The following is a 14,377-nucleotide window of genomic DNA, read 5'->3' as shown; positions in this document are numbered from 1 at the left end:
GGCCAGGTCTACTTTCAAATGTAACAAAAAACCCTACTGCCTCATCATGTTCAGTGTTTGACATATGAGCCCTTTACAGCTCATTTATGCGAGCTTTGGATGGGAATCACCATATAATTCATGTCTGATTTATGCTGAGCTTCTGTGAGAGCTCCTGTAGCGTTCTTGGAGCGTACAATACGTACTGCATCAGGCTGTCATGGCCAAGTCTGCAATGCCTGATATTTCTGTAGTTTTTATCCAATCTCTCATTATAAAACCGACTTCAAGGTAAAATTCTTAGTTCTCGCAGTATCTCGACAGAAGAGGCTCCAATTGCGGTAAAGGGGGTATTTCTATGGAAGGTGGGAGCCACCCCTTCCCCATCAACACCCGAACACAGCATCATAGCTGCACGTTCAGCTCTTTTCCTCAAAGCTTATCATCAGCTGCCATGATCATAAGCCACAAGCCGTACAAGCCGACGGCCCCGAGTATTCAGCCACAAGCCGTACAAGCCGACGACCCCGAGTATTCTGTTTGCTCAAAAACTTGGCAATTGCAAGCTTATCCATGTTCTTGTCATTTCCTGCTTATGTGTCCAGACTGATTGGAAATTGATGGTGGCAAACAGATGCTCCTCCGCCGCCGAGTGTCAGTAGCCAGGCCCAAAGCATGTGAAATTCCCAAAAACTCACCCATCCGGGGGCCAAAGCATTACGCATAGCCCCCTTCTCTTCTCTCACTCCTTATTTAAGTCAAGATGTTTTCCTTATTGTTTGTCTCTTCCACCACGCATCACGCATCAAACAAACAGATTCCTTCTTCTTTCTTCATCATTTGGTCCCTCAGTCCTGTGTGTTTGTCATACACTCATGGATTGAAGCAACCACCCTCAAACGAACCAAGATCTTCACATTGCCTGCAGCCACAACCACTGCCCCCCAGTTACACGTATAAGATACCCAATGGCGTTTGGCAGCTCTAAAAACCGCCAACCTAGGCTTATCTTTGTGTCCCTGGATGGTAAGTAACCAAGGCTCCCCAAAACCATTAATGCATTGGCCAACCATCTTCAGGTACACTGGCCGGTAATCTCCTCAGCCCTCGACAAACAGTTATCTCTGTTCTACCCAAGTTGATATCCAAGTCTCATAATGTAGTTTTACTTCCATCAAACGGCCCGGGCTCCGACATTAGCCATACCGATCGCTTCTTGGGAGGTATGCTGTTCGGTTCCATTGCACCATCCCTCCGACTTAGCTAACTATCATAGGCCTTTGCGGCTGGGGAACACGGCGTAATGTTATCGCCGCATACAGTGAGTGCTGTCCTTATTCTCTCTTCTTCTTAACAGCTGTGGTACTAACATTGCACCAGAGCTTCTAGCTCAAACATATCAACCTGGTGATAACATCATCCTGTCGGGATATTCTCGAGGTAAGTTGCCACCATTTTTTCATCGCTCCATACAATCCTGCCACAATATCCATGACCCAACATAGAGATAACTAAAACGACTTATCCAGGGGCTTGGGCTGCTCGATATCTTGCGCTCATCATTGAAGCTATTGGTTTACCCGAACAAAGCGTTAATCATAAGTTCTTCCATCTCTTGTATCAAGAATGCGACAAGAATCCCAACTTCGAATCGACTGTCACCCCGGAGCTAAACAAATTCGTTTGTGAGTTTCCCTTGCCTCATTCCAAGTAGTAGGTCATCTGCTTATGAGTGGCAGGTCATAGGGACGTAGAGATTGAGGCTCTATGCTGCTTTGACACAGTCGGCTCCCTCGGACTACCACTCTATGGCATACTTAGGCCACTTGAGTTGATTCATCGAGGACGGAGCCGGAATGATATGGTATCTAACGTGGCGCACAGTAAGTACCCCACTGAACTCTCTAAACCTCTACCAATATCGACGGACAACGTATATCCTAAGTTCAATGTTTTCTCTAACATTCTGTTACTTCAAAGATGTCAAGAACGCGTTTCACTGCCTTTCAATCCACGAAACGAGAGCGCCTTACTATCCAACATATATGAGAGGGAGAAATGTTCATCAAGTCTTCTTCCCTGGCAATCACAGCCAATTAGGCTGGATAGACGAACAAGAAAGCTTTGTGCATGCTGCTCTAGCTTGGATGATTCAACAACTTCACTCGCATGCCGACATTCGATTCAATGACAACGAACTGAAGAAATACTTCCAAATGTCTCAGTACCCACAGAACCGAATACAACATCAAGAATCAGGGCCGTGTTACCCTTGGCTAAGCGAACGTGTCGCACCAAGACAGGCCGTAGTTCTAGCGCTCATGGGGAAGAAAGTTCGCAGATTATGGAAGGTTCCATGTACATCCACTCTACTTCATCATGAAGTAGGTCATGGTTACGTTAAGAGGACTTCACTTGGCCGTATAACCGGACATGATAGACCAAACGTATTCCATGGTGTGCAGGTACACATAGGTGCTCGTCTGTACAAAGGGGACGATCCCGTGCCTGGCTATACCCATCGGTCTCTCGGTGGGGGGCGACATTGCTGGGAAACACACGAATGCACGCAGCAGCCACAGCAAGTAGATTGCAACTGTACCTCAGGCTCAAATACCGAGCGTGGAAGCAAAACACCGACCCATCGTATCTACGAAGCACCTGTTGGAAAGCTAGAGGCAGAGCTACTCGGGCTGTCCTCATGGGATGGACCATGTTGCGACGAACCTAAAAAGAATTGGTGGGACAAAGTCCGTGACAAATTCCGTACCGGAAATGTACGTCCTGTTCCTTGAACGATATTTCTCATCAGCAGCTTTGGGTGGAGCGGAACAGGGTTAATGGAGGATATAATTTTTTCACGATCTTACAAGACTAGGGCTTATAGGTACTTGAGCAGCTCGTATCTATCTAATGTATAATATTTCAAGGATTTTACAGAGTACTTTAGTAGATATCATCACCTTTGCTCGCATTTTCGGTGGTAATTAATTATCTTTCCCATCCACAGTGTCCTCCTCTCAGCTGATCGTTCCAGTCCTCTGTGGTTGAGGAACCCAGCACGGGCAGCGTCATCACTGCATACAGTGAGTGTCTAGGTACCCTACCAAGCTATTAAAATATGACGGTAAGGTTCTCGCAGCAGTGTTAAGTCTCGCTTTCTAACAGTCAGTAGGGTGGAACAAGGTCGCTAAGCCACTGTCATTTCTTCGCCGGGGGCCAAGAAAAGCGGACATTATCTATACAGTAGCAAGCAGTAAGTTTTCCTCGTGTCGATAACCAAGGCTATATGGGCTGGATTGACCTATGCAAAGAGAGCTTTGTCCATTCCCCTCTCGCCTGGGTTGTCCAACGACTCCAGTGGCACTCTGGTATCCGGTTCGATGAAGTTAAGGCCCGCATCGGTGAGAGATTTCACTGGATACAGCAGGGCAACATACAGCATCCACAGCGGTAGAGATTTCTTGGCATTTCACGTCAGAACAGCTCGATCAGCTCTTCATCCCTGAAACACAATCCATGTTCTGTTGCCGATCACAAGAGAATTGCCTATCTACCAGGCTCCGAGCCTACCAACAATGGTGGTCAGACTAGACAACGCATTTATGGACCAAGAGATTTGGCTTCTCCTGCAGATGACTGCTTTATTTTCTTTTCTGATCAGTCCTATTTGAGTTTTTCTATTATGCGTGGGAGTTAGTTTTGGAATAATGTAATGGTAATCATGATAGGTGTGTGGGCGGAACTTTGGACAAGGACAATCTCGAGATGGATGAGCGGGTACGGATAGACCGGAGTAAACAATAAAAGCCTATAGCCTTTCTTTGTGTTTAAGGACATGTTGAACGCTTGGCACTCTGCCGTGTCTCAGACCGGTCCATCAGATCATTGACGCCACCACAAGGCTCGGAAGACCGAAGTGATCTTTTACATGCCCACCACCAACCATCTCACTCGAGCCCCTCCTGAGATGGGAGAAAAACCCAGTGATTGGAGGGACTTTCCGGATGAATTGGGTCATACTATTGGTACATCCAGCCGAAGGGCGGTATCACAACAGGGGTAACTTGATTGTGAGACACGAGGTCGGGATTGGCGAGGCAGCAGCCAGCATTGTTGAAGGCTTCTGTAAAATTGACCAGGTTAATATTTCTCAGAGACCGTCAATGACCCTCCATGTAACGTATTCCTTCAACGAGATTGAATAAAATCTATGCAATCATAGTAACTCTATCTTGGAGTTATCTGTATCAGCCATGGCTGTTTTCCAAATCCGACTCATATACCCATCCTTACTTGTCGAAACAGGCCATAGAATACTCACTAGCGCTCCCCTCATATCTTCCCATGTATATAGCCTCATCACCTTGCTCTGGCTTCTTACAATCTCTTCGAAGAAGGGCCTCAGACCAGGTTCCTGGTCCATATCCCCGAACTTCTCATGCCCACGGATACTCACCAACCCAAGAAACGACTCCCATAATATCATCTCTGGTAGTTGAAGTGACACAGGCTTTTGCATAGCAACCGCAATATCACGCTGCAGTATACGTAAAGCGTGGAGGAATATCTCCCTTCTCAAGGGTCGCCATATAATAACAACCTGTTCGACATAAAACTTTACTGCCGCCAGCAAAGCACACCAGGGCGTCATGTACCTCGAGTCTTCGGGCGTAGTAGCGTTGGACTCACTACTATTGCCCTCGTAGTAGATAGAGTTCAAATGTGCGTTGATGATATTGGTCCAAAATGTCGAGGCCCGACCGTACAGCCAAAAGTCATATTGTTCGTTCGGGCCAGGATTCTCGTCTAATCCCTGGAGACACTCAAGTATAGGCCTGTAGTCAATGTCGAGTAACTGTGCGCCGTCATGAGGGGCATCAAAGAAGGCTGGAATTAGCCGAACGGCCTTGACTGTGTTCTTATGCGAGAATTGGCCAGAGGTCAAGTGGAAATTGTGGAGGAAGTTCATTGTCTCGCTCAACTCCATGGTGGTCACGCTGCCTCCTAGACCTTGTTTGCAAGCAACGCCTTTGATGAGACTTTCTAAACCGTTGACAAAAGTCGATGTTCTATTCTCATTAGTAAATCCTCGAAAGTAGTTGGGCTAGATTGAGAACTGACAGAAGAAAATACCGATCTGAAAGCTCTTGATCGAGAGTTTTGCACTGGTCATTCTGTTGACCTTGTAGTCGATTTGAAAGAGCGTAGATAACGCTCAGGTGAGTCTCTGCCAATTTTACATCACCTCGACAGAGCTACTAATGTCAGCATGTATCTTGCGATCCACGAATGGGTGTTACAAACCTCTGCATAAGCCAGAGTAGAGATCTGCTTGGTGATCCCAGCAAGTAGCTTGAGGTCTCCCCTAGATATCAACTTCCTTACTTGCTGTACAGTCTCAATCTTGTGATACAGAAATGTCGGTTCAAATTTGTCTAGATGGCCAATGTTGAAAGCGAAATGTATTCCCGCCATTAGTACTGCACTTCTAAGCGCCTCGGGGTTTGAGATTGTGTAGGCAAGACTACATTGTTAGAACAAACACCACTATCAAGAGACGCAGGTAATCGTACAAGTTGTTTCTGTGGTCTTTCGGTAAAGCACTAAACGCTGAAGCATTTCCACAAACTAGAGGCTAAAGTCAGTATATATAAGCCTGCAAGCGAATTGAACGTACAGTAGTGAAACAACTCCTGCGATCTCAGCGGCATGTTAATTGACGAACAACCAACATTAACCGCTGAACTCGAAAGGACCAATTGTCCCAGCAAAGACTTTGAGTTCGGTAATTCTGGTTGTTTTGCACATTTAGAATTTCCTCGAGGGGTGTTCTCCCAAGTGACCGTGGCCTGCCAGGGTTGAACATCTCCCGCTGCCCTCTCTAGCGCCCTTCGCTCCCTCAGAGGGATCTTCACAGGGGGGTACTCGCATGTTCGCTTGCTATTGATGCAGTTTTGGCTTATGAATTGTTAAGCTTGGCAAAAGGTTGATAGATATAGTGACAAGGACTCACCACTGGGGCCGTTGCTCGTCACATTTCACTCTGCGGTTGCGACATTCCGAACACCCCAATCGGCTACGCGTGTGAGCGCGTCGATGTCGAGTCTTACTATTCGTAGTCTTACTGGCTGTAGATTCCTCGCCTTCGCCTTGCATGGTCTCAGTGGTGTGTTGGGCCATTCGAACTTTGGCGTCGTTTCAAGGTTGTTTCGTGCAATCACAAGGAAAGGAGAATTAAAGGGAAGGGATGGCTTGCAGGCAGCGGCATTTGAGGGAAGTAAGCGCTAGATAGAGCATGTTCATGATGTGTGCAGGGGGGTTGAAATGACCCACCATACTGGCCCTGAGGAGTTGTCACATTGCAGATACAGACCCTTGCACCTCTGTCCCGTATAACGGAGGCCTTCGTTTTTGGGTGCTTTGACCGAGTGGTCACGTTGCAATCAAGCGAGTTTATGCATGGGGGCTGCTGATATAGGGTAATCAAATGAATTCGTGATTTCTATTTCAAGACATTGTCCAAACACCCGCATCATTAAAGGTAAACGTCATCTCACCATGGCCATCAAAATCAAACTCGAGAACCTCCGCTTGTGCCATCCTCCCATCCACAGTAGTAGACGTGATATCATCAGAAAACCAAACATACACCTTCTTCTGAGGAATGATCATCTCAGAGGAGCCTGGTGGCATGTCCCCGCCGTGGCTAGTGTAGATTTGTTCCAATTCGCCATTGATCTCCCGGTACAGAACAGCAGAGCACTCGATCTTGTTGATGAAAAGGAAGCCATCTGTAGGAGCATCCTTGTTGGGTGAGGGTGTGATGAAAGATACTTCGTCGACGTTTATCTTGTCGCCGAATTTGACTTTTATAATCGGTGTAGTTGTGGTTTATTTCACTACAGTGCCAAGTCAGTCAGTGCATTAATGTGATCTAATGAAGAGCCTCGACTTACACGAGCCAGTGTCATGAGTGGTGACGCCAGCCATGGCGTAATTATCAGTCCAAGAGATTTGGGTGCTGGCTGCGATATCTATGTGTAATCAACAGGATTTCAATTCAAATTGTCAATCAGGCTTATTGTACCACTGACGTATGCGATGAGGTTGTGGTATGAATCTTTGCCGCTGCTTGAGACGTCCATGGCGAGGTAGAGCATCATGTCCGGGACGGCAGACCACTGCTTGCCCCACTTCTCGTCTAGATTGATTGTGAGATTATATCGAGGTTCCATGGTGAAGAGTGAGAGTCTGTATCGGAATTTAGCGTTTATGAAGGCTGGTGTTTGGGAGCAATTAAGAGGATGTTGTGCCGTGAAACGTCATAGACTCCCGCTGACAAAGCTGGACACAACTGTTGAACTTTTATGATAGGTTGGAAGTTTCGACGTGTCTCAGATATAAGCATTAAATATTGACTAGTGGTAAACTTCAAACCACTTCTGTGCATAATAGCCATCATGGTAGATCCGAAGACATTGCATGTGCTAAGCGAAGGGTTTTGTACACACAAGACATCCAACCCAATGGTCCAAAACGCACAATTGTTATCGGGTGATGGGATGACAAACATTATGAAAGGCAATGTTATTTGTTCTGCGATAGTACAAACGACACATAAACCATGTTCTAAAGCTCTTGAGTATCGAAGTTGCCTACACCCGATATGACTCTTTGAAAGGGATACAAAACCAAAAGTCGTTTGATCCTCTACTTCTCAACTGGCGGCGAAGAACGTCCAGCAGCCTCCTCGTGTGTGGTGTGGCTCAACTTAGCCTCAACATCACCCTTCTCAGCCTTGGTAGTAGAGTGAGTCGCAACATGAGTCTTCCAAGCCGGAGTGCCAATATACTTGATACCATTAGGATCCTCAAAGATATGAGCAGTTTCCTCAAGTGTCTTTCCAGCTGTCTCGGGAAACATGAAGAAGACGTGAATAAACATGGCGACGTTGAATACTCCAAAGATGATGTAACTCTTCCACGTGATATTCTCAAAAGCAACGGGTGTGAAAAGACCAAGAGCAGTGTTGAAAGCCCAGTTGGATGATGTAGCGAATGCAACACCCTTTCCTCGGAGACGAAGAGGGAACAGCTCGGGAGGGTATGTCCAGGAAGCAGGACCCCATGTTGGAGCATAGGATGCGACGAAGAGGTATGTGCAGGCGATGAGACCCTTTGCAGCACCTCCTCCGACGCTCATTGATACTTGGGGTGAATCACGCTCGTCTTTGGGGATGATGGTGCCGTGAGCAGCAAGGATACCTGCGTTGGCAAACATCCATGTGCACATGAGTGCAGCGCCAATGAGGAAAGTTGGTCGACGTCCCCATTTGTCCATCCAGAGAAGAGCGGGAATTGTCATCAGGACGTTGATGATGTACTGGATAGAAGAGGCGAGAAGATTGGCGTTGCCTGAATAACCAGCCATGGAAAAGACATATGAGATGTAGTACACTGCTTCGTTAGTACTTGGCAGTCTTGTAAGGTATGGATAGAACTCACTCATGACGTTCATGCCGGTAAGCTGAGACCAGATCTGAGTAAACACTCCAATGATAGTCCGGTTCAGCATGTTGGGCTTGAAAAGATCAAGGTACGTAACATCAGCAATCGAGGCCTCAAAAGCACACATATCCTTGATATCCTGCAACTCAAGAGCCACAAATGGGTGATCCGGGTCTCCATGTCCATGCACGAGCGTAAGTACAGCATGGCACTCATCCCAACGATCCTTCCTGGCGAGCCATCTCGGTGATTCGGGAAGAAGCATCATCATGAAGAAGAGAAAGATGCCAGGAACCATCTGCAGACCCCAGGGAACACGGAATGCGGCGGTAGAGTAATCAGCTGAGGTGCGGCCACCGATGTTGGCACTGCCGTAGGAGATGTAGTACATGATCAGAATACCCCAGGTGATGGCCCATTGCTGCATGCCGATGAAACGGCCGCGCTTGGAAGGGGGAGAGATCTCAGCGATGTAGACGGGGACTTGAGCGGATTCGATACCGACGGCTAAACCGTTGATGACACGGCCGACGACTAACATTCCGATGTTTTGCGATGCGCAGGAAATAATAGAACCGATTGTCCTGTAAAGTGTCAAGATCATGCTTGCTCTGACAGTAAACAAGCTTGACTCACCAGATAATACAACCAACCATGATAGAGTACTTTCTTCCAAGACGATCGCTGAGAAAACCAGAGCATAGAGCTCCCAGCCACGAACCAGCAGCCATACTAGCAGTGATACCGCCCTGGTTCAGCGACGTCGGACCACTACAGTCCAGATCATCGTTGAATGGTGGACCTTTGGGGCCTTGGTTGAAGTAACATTTGTAAGAGTTCTCTCCAAGCTGGGCAGAAATGGAGGAGATATCGAAGCCAAAGAGTGCACCGCCTACTACCGAAGTAGCAGCGATCACGTAAATATTGCCAATAGGCATCTTGTCATGTAAAATATGTTGTTTGAGTCAATGACAGAGAGTAGAGAGCAACGGTGTAACTCGGGAGGTGAAGAATGTTATATATCCCCCCAGCCCAGGGCATCGGGTTACACCACTGGTTAAATCACGTTTGGTGTGGAACATGTTGACAGGACCAGGTTTGGCGATTCTCGTGCTGCAATGCGAAGCCTTCTGACGCCGGAGATGATTGCCTGTTGTCGTATGTAGGACAGCGATATCCACAGGACAGGCCATGGTAACGGTCTGTAACCGAGCAATTGGACCAATTGCTTCATGACATGACGTCGATTTCTGTGGAAAGAAGTGTTGAACAGTTGTGCCTGGTATCACCCGGGTTCTTCCATCTCGGCGATCCTATCATCCACTCTGCGGAGAATATTTCTCTTTTGGCGAGTGGTGTCATGGGGATCACATCACGATCAAGTCGGATCCGAGCTGGTTTGTATGTGATAAAATATTCCCCGGATCTCCCCACAGGTTAATAGGTCCGAATACTCAGCTCAAGCGCTGCAATGAGAAGCGACAATTGATCTGGGTCTATGGGGAAGCTTGTTAACTTGCGGAGAATGGGATTTGTCACATGCCTTGTCGTATTCTGACCAGACTGTTGGAAGAGAATGCCTGATGTTTGGTCAACCCATGTTTTTGGTCCTGTGATGGATAGCAATAAGCGGCTCAATTGAGACCTGGCATTGTTTAATTGTGCCTAAATTGAATCGAATCCTCCTTGTCATATTAATCTCTTGATCTAGGGTTCTGGAAGATGTTTGCCTGTCATGAGCGCATTTGGTGGGCAGATTCACTGTGAGTCTGTCGCTCAGTCCCGGTACCAACAGCCCTATCATCCTTGCTATTTCCGACAGAAGGATTCTCCAATTGTGATTTATGATACAGACCTATGCAGTATTTGAGCCCCTAGTTCCAGCATTTGTCAGGGCTGCATTGTTCCTTTAGGCACATGACGCGAGACTTGACAGGCCTGAACAAGACCAGAAGACAACTCAATTCACATAGCTGTTCATACGTCAATTATCCTAGGACAGTCAATTGATCTTTGTGCCTTTTATTAAATTGAGCGTATAGCTAAATAATGTTCATCTATCGCATTTGCGACCGTGGTGTGTGTAGCTATACAGTCTCATATTAGCAGAAGCTAGGTAGTGAGAACATCTCAAACAACACGACTTCTCGTCCACGCCTCTCACCAAAGCTCAACACAGCTCATCAACAAAAGGCTGGGAAAATAGAACAAAAAACTCCTCGCCAAATAATCGCTGTGCAAGTTCAACGACGTCCAAGTTCAATGTCCCGCGACTAAACATGGCGCGCCGTGCCGCACCAAGACTTGCTCATTGCCGGAGCTAACACTACCGAGACTACCTTCATCAGGTTGGTCTTAATCATGGATGTAAATATTCTCCGAAATTCTTCAATGCTGCATCAATCAATATCTGCTGTCGAAATCGCAATGTCTATTGTCATGATGCTATTTAAACACTACCCCAATGCTTCCTAAACTCCACCAATGCCATGCCATGCCATGCCAGGCCTCTAAATGCCCCCAAATTCATGTCATAACCCAATGCTGAATGAAATGCACGCTCATGCCTTCATATCTTATGCCCCAAACTCCTCAATCACGCTTCTCGCCTCAGTAAAGTCATTATCAACACCTACATAACCCATCTTAAGCCCAAAACCCTCCGGTCCACCAACCTTCATGCCCTTGTCGGTCTTCCACAACGGATGCGCTGGTAGAGCAACGACGTTTACCCTCAAGCCATACCGTAAGTCTTGAGAACCAATTCCCTCGCCGTCTTGGCCGAGGATGGAAATTAGGTCGGGAACTGTGCATACAACCTCTTGCGATTCTTCCGAGCCGTCGGCGTCGCTGAGGGCGGCGTAGAGATACTCGTTCTGGAAGGGGATGACCATGTGCTTGTCGCCGCTTGTGGTACTTTCCGATCCGTTTGTTTCGCGTTCGTCGGCGCTGAGCGGCGCAATTACCACTGAGCCCATTGTGTAGCCGCCGCCAATGTATCTTCTCACATCGACGATTTTACCGGTAAACAGTAGTTTTCCAGCGCAGACGTCAAACTGTTATTGGTCAGCGACAATTCGTATAAGAGCGAAAGATGAACAACTTACAATCGCTTCTACATAGCTGGTCTTTTTTCGTCGGGCGTTGTGTACCGCGCGACCAAGATACCACGCTTGAGAAACAGTGTTGGGAACGCCATGGGATTTAATCACAGAGCCGGGCAGAGGGTTGGCGCATACTGCACAGCCGAGACCAAGTTCGATGGTTGTAGTTCGAAGGAGGGACTCAAGACGCATGGGAGTATCGGTGCTCTGGTATTGTTAGTCAAGCAATTAATTGAGAGGTGATTCAAGACATACCATTACTACACTGACATTGCCTCTTGCATCGGACAAAACACACGGTGTTAGAGAGTGGCCGTAGACACTAAATGTAGCTTCAATACGTTAGCGACATCGTCCGTGATCTGAGAAATGAAAGACTTACCGTGATACATGGTTGGATATGCCCGACCCATGGCATCGCCATCGACGACAGGAACGTCGAAATGAACAGCCGAGGGAAAAGCACTCATACCATTTCCACCACCACTGGTCTCGTTAGCATTCATCTCCAGGTCTGTTGCATCGATCAACTTACATCTCATCAATATACATGCCGTCAAAAGTCTTGTTTCCAACGACCTTGTTCACAGCATTAATCCCCGTGACGATCTCATTCCCGCCCGCAATTCGCTCATTAATCACACTCGGACTACCATACCACGAGCCAAAGCAGACCATGGCATCGTCGTCAAGAGCTTTGGGCGAAATGACTCTCATCTTATTTTCCGGGTTCTTCCGTAGCGCATCCAAACTCTTGAGGTACTCGTGGTGTGTTGGTCCGCCGCCGCCGGTTCCGAGAACACCGCATCCGGTGGCGATCATTTCGAGATCAACTTCCGAGAGATACCATACACCGTCTTGAACATCAGGTCTGTATGCGTCGAGGTCCACGTGTAGAGATGGCTTGTAGGTCGGTATCAACGCATCAGGGACGCTGACTTTCTCGCCCTCATCCTCTTGAACCTCGCGCATGCTCAACACAGGTGGTGAAGGCGGCGGCGTGAGTTCTTCAGGAATGGCTAATTGGCCGACGGCGCGTACTTGTATCCTAATAGCTCCGTTGGACAGGTATTGCAGAGGCATCTTGTTGATCTCGACGATCTTGACATCATTCTTCGCAGCACCCTTGGCGATGGCGAGATCAATTGCTTTGGCGCACGCTGCGTCGACAATGACCTTTTCCGACCGTCCTTCGGGGATTTCCACAATGTCAATCTCGCCAGAAACCTTTGCGATTGCTGCGCCGACTGCGTTGGCTGCGCCTTGGTGGATAGGCACGATGCACTTGTCCACGCCGGTGAGAGCCTCTGTGACGAGCAGGGCGCCTCCGCCGACGAGAAGGGCATGAACGGGCGCTGAAGAGACCTTCATTTGTTCAACGAGACTCTCTAGCATTCTGTTGAGTTCTTTGCGGCCATTCTCCACAACAGAAGGAGGGACATCGTTGACCAGAGATGCATCTCCAAGGTTGACTTTACCCAGCGCGACAACAATGTCGGTCGCTGTCAGAGTCTTGCCCCCAAAGACTCTTGCTTCTTGTTGTATACAATGACCAACTGACCCAGGACCGATGGTGACACCTCCCGTTTCCTCATTAACATTTACTTTGCTTCCACCTCCTAGACCAATTGAGACAACCTCTGGCATTGAGAATGCGGTGCGAACGCCTCCCACCTCGACGAAACCGGGGGCTTGGCGAGGGAAACCAGAAGGGAGCAGAGCGCAGACATCAGTGGTTGTACCTCCAATGTCAATAACCAGAACTTGCGGTTCCTCCTCTTCCGATTGTGTCTCAGCCTTCTTATCCAACCCGGCGAGAAATGCGGCTCCGGTCATGCTATTTGTTGGTCCGCTTGCAAAGGTCTTGATGGGGAATTCGGCTGCTGTTTCGGCGTCGATCAATGTACCGTCGTTTTGCGATAGGAAGAGAGGACATGTGAGTTGTAGTCGGTGCATGGCATGCTTGAACCCCTTCTTGACCCTGTGTCCGGTTCGCAGTATGGAAGCGTTGAGGATTGTCGCATTTTCACGCTCTAGAAATCCTGTTGGTCCGATGTCTTGAGAGCAGACAACATGTAGTCCTGGACATTCCTCATAAATAATTCGTCGGCATCGTTCTTCGTGTAGGCCGTCGTGGTCGAGTGGTGAAAAGACGCCTACTAGAGCGATGACGCTGACACCCTTGGCGACGACATCCCTGGCCGTCCGTCTAATCTGTTCCTCGTCCAGTGGCAATATTTCCCTCCCGTCAATCTCAAGACCTCCGTCGAGATAGTATACACCTCCGTCAAGAATTGTTCTTAAGCCGAGTGGGAAATCGGCAAAGGGTGGTAATTGTCTTGTAAACGGACCGCACAGCCTCAGCACAGCGACACGATCGAGTCTCCTGGCGTCTGCTTCTACAAGGGCGTTGATGAAATGTGTTGTCCCTATTGTAACGCTAAGAACACAGCTCTGGTCGACAGCAGAATCACGGATGACTGCTCTTATGGCTGCTTCGATGCCACTGGTGATGTCTTTTGTGGTGCTCGCTTTATGTGAGGCTAGGACGCCGCGACCGGGGTTGTTGGTGGCTCGTATGTCGAGGATTGCGGCGTCAGTGTTTGTTCCTCCAACATCGACTCCGATTCGGTAGAGGGAGGGCATTGTGTTATTCGTTTTTATTTATTTCGAGTTGGTGAGAGTTGAGTCGAGTCAAGTAGGTTTTTGTTAGTCAGTCCATTCGCTTTTTTAGTTAGTGGTGTAAGTAATAATAGCCAGGAGCCTGATAGCATTGGCTGTAGT

The 14,377-nt window shown here is 48.0% G+C and overlaps 4 protein-coding genes across 4 annotated transcripts; 1 reads left to right on the top strand and 3 right to left on the bottom strand.

The window, feature by feature from the left end:
* Positions 1 to 947: 947 nt before the first annotated feature.
* On the top strand, positions 948 to 1,733 carry FGSG_01736 (uncharacterized protein; the record flags this gene model as incomplete). Its single annotated transcript, XM_011319269.1, has 6 exons — positions 948 to 1,005; positions 1,143 to 1,202; positions 1,256 to 1,300; positions 1,369 to 1,419; positions 1,509 to 1,664; positions 1,726 to 1,733. The coding sequence occupies 6 exons, from the start codon at positions 948 to 950 to the stop codon at positions 1,731 to 1,733; spliced, it is 378 nt and encodes a 125-aa protein (XP_011317571.1).
* A 2,399-nt stretch (positions 1,734 to 4,132) lies between these two features.
* FGSG_01735 (uncharacterized protein) lies at positions 4,133 to 7,217 on the bottom strand (the record flags this gene model as incomplete). The annotated part of the gene is made up of 10 exons (XM_011319268.1): positions 4,133 to 4,168; positions 4,364 to 5,051; positions 5,104 to 5,156; positions 5,287 to 5,506; positions 5,556 to 5,610; positions 5,660 to 5,922; positions 5,996 to 6,167; positions 6,540 to 6,848; positions 6,939 to 7,016; positions 7,070 to 7,217. 10 exons carry the CDS (start codon positions 7,215 to 7,217, stop codon positions 4,133 to 4,135), a joined length of 2,022 nt encoding a protein of 673 aa, XP_011317570.1.
* A 475-nt stretch (positions 7,218 to 7,692) lies between these two features.
* On the bottom strand, positions 7,693 to 9,427 carry FGSG_01734 (uncharacterized protein; the record flags this gene model as incomplete). The annotated part of the gene is made up of 3 exons (XM_011319267.1): positions 7,693 to 8,438; positions 8,487 to 9,073; positions 9,126 to 9,427. The coding sequence occupies 3 exons, from the start codon at positions 9,425 to 9,427 to the stop codon at positions 7,693 to 7,695; spliced, it is 1,635 nt and encodes a 544-aa protein (XP_011317569.1).
* A 1,335-nt stretch (positions 9,428 to 10,762) lies between these two features.
* Positions 10,763 to 14,239, bottom strand: FGSG_01733 (uncharacterized protein; the record flags this gene model as incomplete). Its single annotated transcript, XM_011319266.1, has 5 exons — positions 10,763 to 10,828; positions 11,126 to 11,545; positions 11,597 to 11,727; positions 11,976 to 12,079; positions 12,129 to 14,239. The coding sequence occupies 5 exons, from the start codon at positions 14,237 to 14,239 to the stop codon at positions 10,763 to 10,765; spliced, it is 2,832 nt and encodes a 943-aa protein (XP_011317568.1).
* Between the last annotated feature and the right edge of the window lie 138 nt (positions 14,240 to 14,377).

Source organism: Fusarium graminearum, chromosome 1 (assembly GCF_000240135.3).
Source record: "Fusarium graminearum PH-1 chromosome 1, whole genome shotgun sequence".
NCBI lineage: Eukaryota > Fungi > Ascomycota > Sordariomycetes > Hypocreales > Nectriaceae > Fusarium > Fusarium graminearum.
This window is presented reverse-complemented; position numbering and strand designations above follow the sequence as displayed.